General features: G+C 52.7%; 1 protein-coding gene across 1 annotated transcript in view; it reads left to right on the top strand.

Annotated features, from left to right (window-relative positions):
- Positions 1-1,965, top strand: part of LOC111154564 (dorsal inhibitory axon guidance protein) — an 11,066-nt gene extending 9,101 nt beyond the window's left edge. The window contains exon 6 of the mRNA XM_022514212.1: positions 1,754-1,965. Coding sequence (XP_022369920.1) covers positions 1,754-1,866 — 113 coding nt within the window. The 3' untranslated portion in view covers positions 1,867-1,965. The remainder of the gene's footprint in view (positions 1-1,753) is intronic.
- Positions 1,966-16,147: the final 14,182 nt, after the last annotated feature.

Raw genomic sequence — 16,147 nt, 5'->3', positions numbered from 1 at the left:
AGAAGAAGAAGAAGAAGAAGAAGAAGAAGAAGAACGAGAAGAAGAAGAAGAAGAACGAGAAGAAGAAGAAGAAGAAGAAGAAGAAGAAGAAGAAGAAGAAGAAGAACGAGAAGAACGAGAAGAAGAAGAATGGAAATGACAATCAGGCAGCTCCTTAAAGCTGGCCCAGGAGGACGTTGGTCACCAAGATGCCACACTGGAGGGATCTAGGTGATGCCAGGAACCCTCAGGAGGAGCAAGAGTCCAGAGGACTCCTGAGGGCCCAGGGCTGAAGTCTGGCAGTCAAGGCTAGCCTGGGTTGTAGAGGGTTCTGGAAGGGCTTCTGCAGGAACCAGGCACTCCCGCTCATGAATCCCCTGCCCCTTTCCAAGTGTCACTTGTGTGACCTCAGGACTGGATGCCCAGTGACCCAGTTGTAAATTCTAGGCCCCTAAGCACAAACTTCACAGCATTTCCTTTATTCTCTTGGTAGTGACATAAGTGAATCTTCAAGCAGCAATGTCCCATCTTCCTGGGACCCTGAGACCAACTCCTAACCCGAACTGTAGGGATTGCTCAGGCCACACTCACATCTCTTGCCCCCACCACCAAGAGGAGGTGGCCTTCTGAGGCCTCAAATGAAAAATACATCCACCCATGTATCTCAGGGGATGCCTGTGGTCATGACAGAGAGAGCTTCGGCTCTGAAACCCACCCACTGGTAGGCCACAAGGGCCACACTGACTTTGGTTTGAGTGGTCAGGGAGGGTCTCTGAGACCTGAAGGCCACAAAGGAGCCAGCGATGCAAAGAGCTTGGGGAAGAGAGTTTGGCTGAGAGAAAAGCAAGTGCAAAGGCCCTGAGGCAGAACATGGCAGGGTATTGAGGAAAAGCAAGAAGACTGAGTGTGGCTGGAGCTCATGAAGAGGAGAGTGGGAAGTGAAGAGGGCAGGCAAGAGGCAGGTCCAGGTCCCAGGGGGTCTTGTAAGCCAGAGTAGGAAGTTTGGATTTCCTTTTGAGGACAAGGGGGAGCCACAGGTTTTATAGGGGAGAGCAGAATCTGCATTCCTTCACAAATTTTTTTTAGGAGATCTTTTTTTTTTTTAAACATTTTATTTATTTATTTGAGAGAAGAGAGAGACAGTGAGAGAGAGCATGAGCGAGGAGAAGGTCAGAGGGAGAAGCAGACTCCCCGCGGAGCTGGGAGCCCGATGCGGGACTCGATCCGGGGACTCCAGGATCATGACCTGAGCCAAAGGCAGTCGCCCAACCAACTGAGCCACCCAGGCGCCCCCCCCACTTTTTTTTTTTTTACCCCTAAGCAGTGTCGGGTTTACAGAAATGTGGCCCAGAAAACACTGTTCTCCTATGCCCTCTTCCCCTGAACGGTTCCTCTGCTATCACTTGCACTATTTGGTTCGGTTTTTACAATGGAGGAACCAACGTTGACAAAGTCCATAATCTGCATTCGCATTCAGTCTCTGCCCTGTGCATTCCGCGGGTTTTGATAAATGCATGGTAACAGGTATCCACCATTATAGTATCACACAGAGTAGTCTGGGGGCCCTGAACAGCCCCTGTGCTCCGTCTGTCCATCCTTCCCTTCTCCCCCAACGATCGCCTTTTTGAAGCCCATTCAGGCTACCCTGGGTGGGTTGCAGGGCAGCGTAGGGTGGTGGTGAGAGGGTGCAGGGAGTCCCAGAGGGCTCAAGGAAGGAAGGGGAGGAGGGCCCCGGCGGTGGGCACTCCTGACCCCCTTGCCTCTCTTCGCTCAGGGTTGCGCTGCTACGCCAAATTCCACAGGAACCGCAGGGTCACGCGGAGGAAGGGGCGCTGCGTGGAGCCCGAGACGGCCAACAGCGACCAGGGATCCTTCATCAACGTCTAGCGGCTCTGCGGGGAGGCGCCTCCCCACCGGCCGCGCGGGGGTTCGGAGAAGCCGGGCGATTTGTTTAGAACTAGCAGTGGGAGATCAGGTGGGGCACCGGATGACCGAGGCTGCAGGCTCGAGCTCGGGACCCTCAGCCCCGGGAGGGGAGCCCCGGGCGAGCTGCCCCGGCCCGGGCGCGGAACTGCCGCACACCTGCGCCCACCTCCCCGCCCCTGGAGGACCCGCACGGCCTGCGCCTCCCGGTGGCCCGGTGCTCCGCGGATGACAATGTCGAGAGTGCCCTCTACTGCCCAACCTCCGCACTGCAACCGCTTCAAGTCCAAGAACGAAAAGACTTCTGAGCGCCTTGAAAGGGAAACTGCCGGAGAGAGACAGAGAATCCCAGGAGATGCGGAGCACCTGTATGTTTAGTTACCACAGTGACCTTTCAAAGGATGCATTACTACCCATTTACCAGTGAGGAAACGGAGGCAGAGTTGGTTAGGACTTGTCCAGGGTCCCAGATGGATGCCCCTCAAAACTTAACCTGTGTAAGAACCCCTGGGATCTGGCTAGAATGCAGTCTGGTGGGGTCACTTCTGCATTTCTAACAAGCTCTGGGGGGCATGCTGCCGCTGGGGAAGCCCCCTGAGATTACCCAGGTCTTAGGGAGTAAATGCCGGAGGTGGGATCTGCACCTGGGCCAAGCCTGTCGTGTTCCTGGGCCCACATCCTTGCCTCTCCACAACCACAGACTTATTCCAGGTTCTCCATGGCCTTCAGTGAGAGAGAAACGTTCCCTAGGAGTTCCTTTCACGGTGGTGAGATCTGCAGTTACGGGCTGTTCCCTTCCCTCCCTGGCCAAAGTTGTATCATCTTTACAAACAAAGCATGCATTAAGCCCCTGCTTGCTGGGAAGGAATGATTTGGGAAGATTGGCCGCTGCCCTCTGGGAGCTGGTAATATGAGACGCGATGTGTTTGGAAGAAGCGACAGTGCTGTTCCTTCTACTTCGGTGGCTCTGCTCATGCAGTCCCAGGACACGCACTTTGACATTACCCCGATCGCTTCCTTAGTTTCTGTAGTTCATGCCCTTCGAGAATCGAATGCTGATGTGGGCTCAAAAAAATACACGCATTGTGCATGTGCGCCCACTTTGCGTACTGCCTTAGTGGCTTCCAGGCCTCCCACAGACCGGCTCTAGCCCCCCCCCCCCCCATCCCACACTTCTGCAGCAGAGCCTCCTGACGCACTGGCGCACCTCTGAGGTTCAGGTGTTGTCTGAAACTAACTGGCCCCCACAAGCTAGACCCACCCACGATGCCCACCCAGGACATCTGCCCCAGCAGATCGGGCTCTAAGAACCACTTCAGGAGCCACTTAAACCCCCCCACCACCACCACACCTGGCACCTCACTCCTGGTCAGCCCTCTGGTCCAGGGCAAACCAGGTTGCAAACGACAAAAGCCTTCCCCGTCCAAATTCCTCTCTGGCCTGGACGCCTGCCGGAGGGACCACACCCGCGATGCCAGGGCTGTTTACTCCATTGGGAAAATCAGTCAGGGTCAGGGATCTGGCACCAAGCAAAGCAGACGGATCAAAGAGAAACGAAATATCCTTGCTCACGTCTCCTTAGTCAAGTTCTATGGGCAAAGGAATCTTAGGGGTGAAGGTCGGGCAGGGAATGAAAGAGATCAAAGCCGGCTGTTTGGAAATCAACCCCCCCAGCGGTTTTGTCTAAGACTGCACCAGAAAACACCCATGCCGTGTTTTTCACTGGGGGTGGCTGATTTGAGATTGTGCTAGAACCCTAAGGGGGTAGGCTGCTGGCAAGAAACACAGCATTGCTTAAGTCTGGGGTGTAGCAGCTCAGATGGCCCTAGGGCCTCAGCCGTGGAAAGCACAGAAGGTCGGGACAAAGCTGAAAGGCTTCATGGAACAATCCCTGTCTAGCAGGGGAGTTCCACGTTTGGACCTTCAGGGCCTAGCTCTTTGCCCCAGCTACCTTCATTTTGAGGTTGCAAAGGTAGGTGGTCACAAAAGCTCCTAACCCCAGCGCTGGGGATCCCAAAGCCCCCCTCAGTGTTTAACAAACCTCTCTGTTCCCGGAAGTTCTGCCTTAATTCTGTCTTAGATTTCCTTGGCTAGTACGGAAGTCAATACCCGCCAATCCAGGATTCAGCAAACTTTTACCGTAAGGGCAGGTAAATGTTTTTGGCTGTGTTCTCATAAAACTACTGATGGATGCTCAGGTGTGAATTGCGTATCACGTTCACATCTCGCAAACTACTATCCTTCCTTTGGTGTTTTAAAACCCATTTCTAAACGTAAAAACCTCTCTTAACTTGCAGATTACCCCAAAACGGGTGGCGGTTTGGATTTGACCCATGGGCCATAGTTTGCAGATTCCTGCTCTAGTCCACTGGGCTCAAACCTGGCTGCACGTTAGAATAATTTAGGGAACTTTCAAAGGTACTGATGATGGCCCAGGTAGAGGTGATGGTTTCATTGTTCTGGGTTGTGTCTGGGCATCGTGTGTGTTCAAGGCTCCCCCAGACGACTCCAATGTACAGCTGGGCATGAACTCTGCCCTCGTGCTCCGACCATGGGAACGCTACTGGTAACAAACCGCCTGTTCCACCTCTCACCACCGTGGCGACCTTAGGCAAGTTACTTTTTTTTAATTTCTTCATCTGTAAAATGGGAATAATGACTCTCCTGTCATAGGGATGTTGTGAGAAGTAAACATAAAATCCTCATAGCATGTTTAGAACAGTGCCAGGCACAGAATAAGCTCCCACTGTTGGCTGATTTGTTTTCTAGGATAATTTTAGTAGGTGGTCTGTTCTGTGACAATGATCCATCAAAGTCACGGTTTAGGCTCCATCCCCGGGAACCCTGGAGCCAGGAGATGCTCCTTTAGAAAAGAGAGAGTGGAGTTCTGGGGTCAGAGAAGTTTGGAAGACTGTTCTGGGCTCAGCCCGAGGCAGCAGGTTCCGATCCGGGGTGCGGAGGCAGAGCAGGAGGAGGGGTAAGTGGCCTTGGTGTGGGGTGGGATTCACGAGTTTCAAAAAAATACTACCGGAGGGAGAGCTGAGCAGGAGGCCAAGTGGAAACCGGTAGCTGCTGGGCGGGCGGACTGTGCCCTCCTGCATTCCTTCTGCAGAGTCGCACACCATTCCCCAGAGTTTTGCTCGGTTCCCACGGGACTCCTTTTTGGGATTCGTCCGGCCATGTCAAGAGTGGCTCCCAAGCCTGCTGGGAACGGGCTGAAGGGCACAGGACATGAGAGCCGAGCCTCATGGGAAAGTGACAGCTTCCCTTGCCCCTTGAGGGGTGACAAAACCCCAAGTCAAATCCCAAAGCCATGACCCCTTCCACCGCTGAGATGGATCCTTGCTCGAAGCCATATTCACCCCACCCAATAAAATCTACTCTTGAGAGGGTGGGCGCACAGCTCCCTGGGATGGGATCTGTCTTGCAGCAGGAGAGGCAGAACTGCAAGGAACGTGTTGATAAGACAACAGAACAGCAGGGAAAGTGGGTGCTGGGAGGGACACTGAAGGAGCCAGGAAAGCAAACCATGTAGGACTTCGTGGGCCTGGCACCATCACCTCTGGGAGGACCTTTCCTCTCATGGGGGACAGGAGTGCATGTGTGCCTGTGTATGTGTGTGCTGTGTGTGTGCGTGTGTGTGTCAGGGAGGGGGCAGCAGGAATTGACTTGCAAAACCAAGGAATTTCATTGCAGGGAGCGTGTTTTCTGAATTCTAAGTCAGGACAGGTAGTCTGATCCAGCTTCTTCTGGGTGCACAAGGCTTCCTAGTCCCTCCTTCCACAGAGTGTGCTCCTGGACCAGCAGCAGGGAGGGCATCACCGAGGAGTTCAGCAGGAGTGCCAGGTCCCAGGGCCCGACCCCGATCTGCTGAACCAGAATGGGGGGTGCAGCCACCTGGGTTTTACCGAGTCCCCAGGCCGTTCTTGGGCACAATCAAGTTTGAGAGACCCAGGTCTAGGATTCCTAAGAGGAAACAGAAAAGTTGGATGATCAGGGACTTTACCTTCAGGTGTGAGTTGGCAAATCTGAGATTGAGTTTGCCTGGTTCATAACCAGCAGTGATGGACTCCCGGGCTTAAGGCCCCGGCCCCTGGGCTGGGAGTGGCCTGTTTTCAGGGGAAATCAACTGGAGCCCCTGGACTGGCCCCACTGCAGTCATTGGGTTTTCTGACTCTTGGGAACTTCCTCTATAAAGTGTGGGGCAGCAGGGGGAGGGGGGTGCTATGCCCTTGTAGTCCTGTGACGGCGTGTTGCATGTGCTCTCTTGAGCTGTAAATAAAGAGCTGATGGTTAATTAGCTGCCTTCGTGTTTCCGTCTGCCTCTCCTGGAGACGATCTGTGCGTGCAGGCGGGGAGCACGCTTAGGGCATTTGGAGGGGACCCTAAGCCTAGTGTTTCCTCTGCCACATCTTGGAGCGTTTGCTCTGAGCTCGGCTGTAAACCAGACAGAGTCTCTATCCTCACCTGGCCCTCATCCTTCTCCTTCAACCAGAGCTCTTGACCTCCTTCTCCATTTTAGGGTTGGGGCAGCTGAAGTCCCAAAGAGATGACAAGACTAGTCCCAGCAGGCTCGCCTCATTCGGGACCTGGGTGGCCACGTGCAGAGAAAAGCAGACGTCACCTTCAGCAGGACGGGGAACAAAGTACCGCCAGCTGACACCGCTGGGGCCTGGGCAGGCTCAGATGCCGTCTTGGGAAAGGGCATGCATTGGCAGTGGGGTGGGTGGGGAGGCTGGCTTAGTCCATCTCTTATCTCTGCTGACCAGGCCCTGCTAGGCCTGGCTGACTGTAATACAGAAAAAGGCTGTGTTATGGCTCTGAGTGGCTCCACGTTCCAAAGCCAAGCCAGGGCCCAGACTCTCCTGGGGGTCAGGGTGACCACAGACATGGGAGGCCCTTAAGGGCCTGTTGTCCCTGTGGGACTCTCCCTGCCCAGACACCACTGATGGACCAGTTTCTGCAGCTTGGATAGTTGGGAATCCTGGGTGTCCCAAAACAGAGGCCGGGGATTCCCAGCAACAGGATCCTCTGGAGGAGAAAACCCAAGTTTCCGAGCCCCCGGGCTTGTGACTCAGAATCTCTAGGGGTGTGGCGTTTGATGAGCCCCCTGCCCTAGGTTTGAGAACTGCATCCTCAAACCTTCCTGAGAACTCACTTTCCTCCCCACTCAGGCCTCCAGGTGGCTGGTGAGCCTCTCGCTGGGGGATGGTTTTAGGGAACGGAGCCCAGAAGCCCCCTTTCGTAGTAGCCTCAAGAGTCCTTCCCTTGCTGGCCCAGCTGCTCAGCTCTGCATCATAGTGCACGGCAGTCAGACAACACTGGACATGGATACGCACAAATGACCGAGCGTGGGTGTGTTCCAGTAAAATTTTATTCACACAGAAGGGCGACAGGCTGGATCTGCCCATGATCCATAGTTTGCCATCCCCCTACGCTATACTGCTGACTCCTGGGTAACATGTTTTGCAGAAAGGTATGCTAGGCTTTTAAAAACTGTTCTGTCCTGGGACGTCAACTCAAATCCCTCTCTACTCATGAAGGTCAGAGCAGTACCCAGGTGAGGAGTCAAGGTCAGTTGAACCCAAGGTCACAGGGATTTCTCTGCTGGCGGCCTGGGTGCTGCCCTCAGGGGATTGGGTAGCTGGATGGGGGGTGTATCAGCCAGGGTTCTCCAGAGAAACAGAACCAATGGAATTTGTATTTATATCTTTAAATATGTCTGTGTATTTGTATTATTTCTTCTCTCGATAAATACTTATACAAATTTGTTTTAAGGAACTGGCTCATGTTATGGCAGGGACTAGCAAGTCTGAAATCCATAGATCAGGCCGGTCAGCCTGCAGGAATCGGTACTATAGTCTCCAGACCACATCTCTGAGACCTCAGTTTTTGCTTTTAAAGCCATCAACTGATCGGGCAAGGCCCACCCACATGCTGGAGGGTACTGATGTGCAATTAAATCCTCACATACTCCAGCTGGCCAAGCGGAGACAGAAAACCGATCATCACAGAGGGGCCTCTAGGGTTCAGCTCCCCAGCTCTGAATCACAGCCTGTGGGCACATGGCAGAGTTGTCTTTGGTGTGTCCTGAAGTTCTGGGCTTCCTCTCTCCTTTGTCAGCTTGAGTGTCAAGTGGCAGCAGTGACTGTCATCTGTCATGTAAGTAGGCACGTGTCCCAGTGTCAGGACACGAAATCCTGGTGGGCATGGGGTGGGGCCGGGTGTATGACGGACACTTGGATAAGCAAGTGGCAAAACAGAGGCACTCCTGTCCCTACATCCTACCCCTCCGTGATGGCGTATCCTGAAGCCTACATATTTGTGTCCGGGGGACCACACCGGTGACTGGTCCATCCAGTGGGGCAAGCTGGTCAGCTCTGGGCATTGTGGTCCTCAATGGTCTCTCCATGCCCCAGCCTTGACCTTGTGTCAGCGCCTGGCACAAAGCGGAGTGCATGGTGAGAGAGGGAATACATTCATCCAAACACAACCGTGAGCTCATTTATGGAGCTGTGCCCACGACCAGAGGCACCCTCCTCTTGTGTAGCTAGAAATTTGCAGAGCCCCCTTTTCAGAGCAGGCAAATGAAGCATCGAGAAAGAAAGGTCACCTGTCCAAAGTAGTGTAGCTGGCCAGTGGCAGCGTCCGGAACCTCAGCCAGGTCTCTCTGACTCTAAAACCTGAACGTGTCCACCAATGTCACGTTGCCTCTCATATGCCACAAGTTTGCTGAGCACCTACTAGGAGTCGGTCATCAGTCCTCCTTGTCCCCCACTGTCCCCCTACCCACACCTAGGTCACAGGAGCTGCTCGGTGCATTTGGAGTCACCAAGGGGACAGGAGTTCTGCTGGACAGGCTCCAGCCCTGGGTTGCCAGAACCGGAGATCATGCACTCACGAGGCCGCCTTCTAGAAAGGCCCTCGGGTTGAGATCCCTCTCTGGGGCTTCCCAGAGGGTGGAACCTGTGGAGGTACCCTGCCTGACCCCAGCACCCACTTCCCCATTCTGCTGTTATGTCTCCCCCCGCACCCCGCCACACACCTGGGCGCAGGCTCCCCTACTGTCCCCCAGCAAGGAACGTGAGACCTCACGGAGCCTGTCGCAGACCTGGACCCGAAAGCCCTCGGCACTGAGCCGGCCCAGCAGAAGGGCGTGAACAGCAGGATAAAGGCCCACGGCAGATAGGCATCTTGGGGGCTGCAGGGCCCGGGGGCCATAACTGGCTTTGTTTGTGTATCTGAGCAATCACTAAGGTATAACCACACCCCTCAGATGCCTCCCTTGAAATTCCAGCTCCAAGCACATGGAGAGATGGGAAGCCTGACAGAAAAAGGTGGCAGCCTGAACTCAGGACAGACCGACAGATCTGGGACAGGCGGTGGGAGGCAGGAGGCACGTAGTTAATGAGAGCCTGGGCACGCACGCACGCACACACACACACACACACACACACACGCACTCACACACTCACACGCACGCACGCACACAATGACATAAAGAGGGTTGCTGGAGTGTAGACCAGGGGGTTGAAACGTACAGGGCGTGGAAGGGGTGTCCTGGCAACAGCTTCTTCTGGCTGCCTTCCCTGTAGCTGGCATCTCACACAACCTTTGTTTTCTGCCTCTTCCACGCTCACCAAGAGCTCCACGGGGCATTCTGACGTGTTCCCTGACACCTGCCATGAGCTGCGAGCCTCTGTGGGGATGGGGTAATATCACAGAGTGTCCGGTGAGGACAGGACGGGGCTCACCCTGCAGCCATGTTCATAGGACCCTGATGAGGTGGCCAGACCACAAGGACATTGGGAATGTCTCGTTTTAAAGCTCAAGGGAGAGTCTTCAAGGAGCCTGACTGGAACCTATGAAAGTCAGCCATGGATGCTGCTAGAAGCTCAAATTCTGCGCCACTGGAACAAATACATCAGAACCAGCCCCCACCACCCTCCACCTGTGTTTTGATTAATCATAAAAACAAGTGTCCTCTAGAAAGGAGTTCTCTCCCACCTCCTGGCAATGTCCAGGCACCTCTAGAAAACCAGGAAAAGAGAAGTAGCAGGTTCGTCCACCCCAGCTCCCTCTGGGCCCGGGGCTGCCCCAGGATCGTGTCTCTCTCCTGGCCCTGCGTGAATGGTGCTATGGACACGGTGACTTTCCTGACGAGTTATATGGCATTTGATACTTTCAGGATCTTGGCATCCACTAGAGACTGGGTTGAAGGACAGGGAATGAAGCCTGGGAGCCCGAGAGAGTCACCCCAACCCCAATCCTATAGGGTTCCTTTCTGTTCCATCGTCTCCTGCCCCCGTGCCCTGCTGTCTGCTCAGGGCAGCTGGCCTTCAGAAAAAGGAAGACCACAGCCACGGATCCAAAGGCCAACACCAACCAACAAAACTCGCAGGCCTTTCCTGCAACCCCACTAGACCTTAGGTCAAGAAACAGAGCCAGTGGGTTAGAGACAAGCTGACACAAACGTTGGAGGACAGGTCTCCGGATCAAACCCCAGAAACAAGCCCTGTGTCAGCAGGGGACACGGCTCTGGGTCTTCTTCCAGGCCTTTCTCTGATGCACTTCCTGCCGGGGCCCTGCTCTCTGGCAGGCGCGTGTGACTTTCCGACAGTGTTTAGGTGATGTTCTTGGCTGTCCTTCTTCCAGCTTGATTTGCCCCCTCAGGAAAGGACGTGGCTGGGCCCCATCATGAATGTGGGCCTCCAAGGGCGCTGAGAATCAAAGGCCGTGGGTTGGTGGGTGGGAAACCTTCTCAAAACCTTTTCATATTCGGTGCCTCCTTGTGCCTCACGCAGTGCCACCACCACCACCCCCGCCACCCCGGGGACTGATGATCGCTGTTCTCATTGTCAAAATTCAGAGGGACTCAGTGACAGATGAAATGACATAGATACAAAGTGGCAGCTCTGGGGGTGGGGGTGAGACGGCAGGGTGAACCACAGAGTCTCTGCTAATAGGAAAGGGGGGAAGGGCATCTTCTCTCCATCAAAGAGGTCTGCCGGGCATTAATTGTGGGCCAGGACCTGCTGGGAGACGCAGAAAGATGCTGTGGGGGGGGGAGTCGCTTTTTTTGCCTTTGCCTACTGAGCATTTATGAAGCGCCAGGAGCTGGGCCGAGCACCCTTTGTAAAGCATCTCACATGACCCCAACAGTCATCCTGGGGCTCTGTGTGGCTCCCTAATTTGCCCAAATCACTTTGCTAGGAGGGGACAAGGCAGGGATCCAAAAGCACACGTTTACCCGAAGGACACCTGCAAGCCAGGGAAAGAGAGGGGACAGTGCTTGCCATGCAGGTGAGCTGCGTCTTGAGCACCCCAAAGTGGGGGGTCTGGCAGACCCACCAAGAGGGTCCTTGGCTTTGTGCAGGATGCAAAGAAAACATGCACCAGAGGAAGTGACTACAGAGTTTAACGAATAGGGTGAGTGACCACATGCAGCAGACGGAGAGTCCGGGAGACCCGGACAGAAGAATGAGCCTTGTCGTCAGCTGGGGTTAGGGGTTTCCACTGGAAAGGCCTCTGGGGTATGTGTTCCTTTGGGAATCCAGGGTAAGGTAGGATCAAAGACGAGTGGTGGTGAGTAACAGGTGGTATCTTTTTTTTTTTTAAGATTTTATTTATTTATTTGACAAAGATCACAAGTAGGCAGAGAGGCAGGCAGAGAGGTGGGGGGAGAAGCAGGATCCCCACTGAGCAGAGAGCCTGATGTGGGGCTCGATACAAGGACCCTGAGACCATGACCTGAGCCGAAGGCAGAGGCTTAACACACTGAGCCACCCAGGCACCCCTAAAAGGTGGTGTCTTCTAAATCATGGAAGGGAGGGGATATTGAGACCAGTGTCCGCTAGGGTTTGCTGGAAGCTGATGTCAGGGACGTGTTTGGGATCTGGCTCTTCTTAGGTGTTACCAGGTGTTCGGGGCCTAGGACAAAACTCAGAGACTGATTAACGTCCCCCTGGAAGGGGGAACATAGCTTCTCTGGCTTATTTAGAGGCAAAGAATCAGAGTAAAAGGGGCCAAGCTGCCAGACATTGGGGATGGAGCCTTTCTATATTTTCTTCTATTTTTTTTTTTTCTTTTTAGATGTTTCCTGCATGGCTTTTTCCCTCAGGCAATGTCCCCAGAGCTCTGAGAAGCCACACGAGTATGTAGGTGCAGACTCAAGACCCAGCTTCATCTCCAGCATTGTGGAAAAGGATTGTGTGTTGTGGGGCTTAGCCCTGTGCTCCCCTCTGCCGTCGGGACAGTGCCCAGGGGATGCAGGAAAGACATGAGTGTTTGAAGCCAACGGCTGAGAAAGAATTCTTCAGATGTCTTGGGTGCAAAACAGGTGGTCTTATTAAAGTACGGAGACAGGACCCCTGGACAGAAAGAGGTGCACTGGGGTCCTGAGGAGTGACCCACTACATACTCTCAAGCTGGGAGGGGGTTAGGGATAGTGGGAGTCCCTACAGAATTTTGGAAGCAAGGTTTCCAGGATCCTGAGGGGGCTAGCTGTTGTTGAGAAAAGGTCATTTATTACTGTCTGTAAACCCTCGGTCATGAGACCCTTCAGATGTGTCTCGGTGGGTCATATGCATGGGGGATGATTGCCAACATGTGTCTTGTGGGGTAGAAATAAAGGAATTCTCCAAAGGAATTTTCACAGGTTAAAGTAGACGTACAAGATCCTGGGGGTCGGGCTAAGATGGCCTTTTGCCCTTAGCAAAGTATTAATGTCAGGGCAGCGGAGTTCCTAGAGGAAGGTCACTCTGCCTGTTTCAAGGACTTGTCGGTGGGCTGGAGGTGGTAAGGAAATTTAACTTTTCTTTTGCCTCCTTCCTGGGAGGGAGGCACTTCCCAGGGTACCCACGTTGCAATGCCTCTAATTAAATTGCAGCATCATCTCCCAAAACATTCTCAAGAGATTTCATTTTTTTCCCATCCCATACTTCACAAGTGAATTTGAGGAAAGCCTGTTTATTTTTTTAGAAGATTTTTTTAAAAAGATTTTATTTATTTATTTGACAGAGAAACACAGTGAGAGAGAGAACACAGCAGGCGGGGTGGGAGAGGGAGAAGCAGGCTTCCTGGCAAGCAGGGAGCCCGATGTGGGGCTCGATCCCAGGACCCTGGGATCATGACCTGAGCCGAAGGCAGATGCTTAACTGACTGTGCCACCCCAATGTCCCAAGGAAAGCCTGTTTAAAAACCAGTCATTACTAGTGACTTTCTGGTGTATCTCCTTAATGAGCTCCTCATTGTCCTAGCGGTACGCTGGCACATATGCCCATCTTCACCTCCGGTACCACGGAAAGGTCTTGTGTCTGACACAAAACCCTGGGCATCCACCGGCAGACTTTGAGGGGGTCTGCATGTTTTATGTACACAGCTCCCATGCAAGCTTTGCTCGTTGTGACTTTGGCTACGTCATCCAAACTGTAACAATTTCTCCATCAACAAAGCAGGAGTTGCTACCCTACCCCATGAGAATTAGAGAAGTGAAAAGAGTGATGAGCCTTTTGAAAACCAGCAGGACTGACTGAGTGGCCTCCTGGGCAGATCCTGACACCTAATGGCACCTGGGGACAAGCAGGGGTGGGGGCCGCTGGCAGGTCTTCCAGGTGCCTGTGATGGGAGGAAGCGGTGGGCACATACGTGTTCAGCGGGTGTGTGCTGGTTCAGTCCCCGAGTGCCTCCTGTGTGCCAGGCACGGGGCTGAGCACGGAGGACGCGAGACACAGTCTGGCTGGCGGGACAGATATGAAACTGCAAACAAGTAAACGGAGAGGCAATATCTGCAGATATTGGTAAGCGCTACAAAGAAAATAAGACGGGATGCCACAACCATCTTGGAAAACAGTCTGGCAATTTCTTAAAAAGGTAAATAGAGGCCTGCCATATGATCCCGTCATTCTGCTCCCAGATATCTATGCAAGTGGGTGTCCAGTGACTGTGCCCTGAATGAATGAATGACTGCTCTGCACGTCTGTATTGAAGGTACAAAGATAAAACTTGGCTGAGGCAGGCAGGATGGGTGAAGGATAGGGCAGAGTTACACTTGAATTCCAGAAGCGTGCTCATGAAAGCTATCACCCCAAAGCCTCGTGGAACATGCTGTGTGAGGGCCGACGTGTCCTGCATAGTCGGGACTGAGTCATGGCAGAAACTCTGGCTCCTTTGAGAACAGTCACTTTCCTTTGTTCCTGTGAGCTACCCTCCAACCCCAGCCAGCTGGGCTTTGTGCCCACCCCCACCATGCCTCCTGCGCCAGCTGGTCAGGGTGAACACAGTGTCACTGTGTGACCGCCGGCAACATTCCACAGACCCAGCCCTGTGCTTCCCCCGCAATCTGTCTTCCCCTCCTTGCCTTGCCCCATCCTTTGCATATCCAAGCCTGGGCTATGGTTTCCTGAGATGGGGCAGTGGCGCTAAGGGGCGAACGTCAAGTTCCCAGAGCCAGACCTCCTCGGTCCCCAGCCCAGGTGCATACCAACCAGTGACTTGGGCAATCCTTCCAACTTCTCTTAACCTCGTTTTATGTAAACAAGGATGAGGACAGTACCCACACCATGGGGTCACTGTGAGAATTTACTCCTGAGAATTCACTGCAGAGCGTTTTTCACACTGCCTACCACAAATTAAGTACGTAATTAATGACGGCCTTAATCTAGGACTTGCGTTTTCTCCTTCTAAGGTGATCATGGTCTTGTTACACACCTATAGACGTGAATGAAACACCTCTAGGATCTCAGGTGGTTGGGGACTATTTCTTAGAAGAGCACTGATAGAGGCTCCTGGGTGGCTCAGTTGGTTGAACATCTGCCTTTGGCTCAGGTCATGATCCCAGGGTTCTGGAATCCAGCCCTTTGAGGGGACTGAGCCTTGCCTCAGGCTCCCCACTCAACAGGGCAGCCTGCTTCTCTTCCTCCCTTTGCCACTCCCCCTGCTTGTGCTCTCTCTGTGTTGTCTCTCTCTGTCAAATATATAAATAAAATCTTTTAAAAAGAGAGAATTGATGAATAATAATGTAATGTCATCATATCCACCATTTATTGAGGAATTGTGATCTCTTCTAGAGATCACATAACCAGTAATTAACAATTATACTGAATAATAGTGGCCAATCCTGATTTAGCACTTACTATCAGCCAGGCCCTGTTCCTAATGCTTTTTGTGTATTAACAAATCCTAACAACACTTTGACGAAGAAAAACTATTATTATCCTCATCTTACATATGAAAAAACTAAGCACAGGCAAAGCAACTGGCCCAAGTTCAACCAGTAAGTGGCAAAACCAGGATTCGGATGCCTCTTCCCCTGTGTGCTAACTCTGCAAAGATCAAACTAGGTGTAGTCGTTTCCCAGTTCAAGATCCCAGTGGCAGGTGTTGGGGTGCTCTGTCGCCTGGGCGGGAGGACTGTATCTCCAAACAGGGCATCAAATTAGGCCAGTGGTCCCTGGAGTCCTGCAAAGTCCCACTTTCTTTGTGTCTGGAGAGAGTACTTGTCTTGATACCATCTCGGGACCCTCCCACTCCCCACCGCCAATTCCAGGCAGTCTCGTGGTTTCTCCCTCCCAGAAACGAGAACAAGCACTCAGACCGACTCTAAGGAGACCCTTCCCCCAAGTGACTCTAATAAAAGCTGGTGTTCTCCAAATGAAAATTTTCTCTGGTTATGGATGAGGGATGGGGTGGGGAGGGATGGGGGTGGGAATTACTGTTCTTGTTTGGGATAGGGAGAGCGTGGTCAAGTCTTAAGAGAGATGCCAGGTAAGACAGCCTTTTCTTTTTATTATTATTAATTTTTAAAATTTTTTATAAACATATAATGTATTTTTATCCCCAGGGGTACAGGTCTGTGAATCACCAGGTTTACACATGTCACAGCACTCACCATAGCACATACCTTCCCCAATGTCCATAACCCCACCACCCTCTCCCAAACCCCCTTCCCCCAGCAACCCTCAGTCTGTTTTTTGAGATTGGGTCTTTTATGGTTTGTCTCCCTCCCGATCCCATCTTCCTTCATTTTCTCTTTTCCTACCCCCCAAACCCTTCATGTTGCATCTCCACGTCCTCATATCAGGGAGATCATATGATAGTTGTCTTTCTCTGATTGACTTATTTCACTAAGCATAATACCTTCTAGTTCCATCCACGTCATCATAAATGGCAAGATTTCATTTCTTTTGATGGCTGCATAGTATGCCATTGTATATATATACCACATCTTCTTTATCCATTCATCTGTT

Source organism: Enhydra lutris, unplaced genomic scaffold, assembly GCF_002288905.1.
Source record: "Enhydra lutris kenyoni isolate GAN:26980312 unplaced genomic scaffold, ASM228890v2 scaffoldscaffold38, whole genome shotgun sequence".
Taxonomy (NCBI): domain Eukaryota; kingdom Metazoa; phylum Chordata; class Mammalia; order Carnivora; family Mustelidae; genus Enhydra; species Enhydra lutris.
Note: the sequence above shows the minus strand (reverse complement) of the source record. Positions and strands in the feature narration are given on the sequence as shown.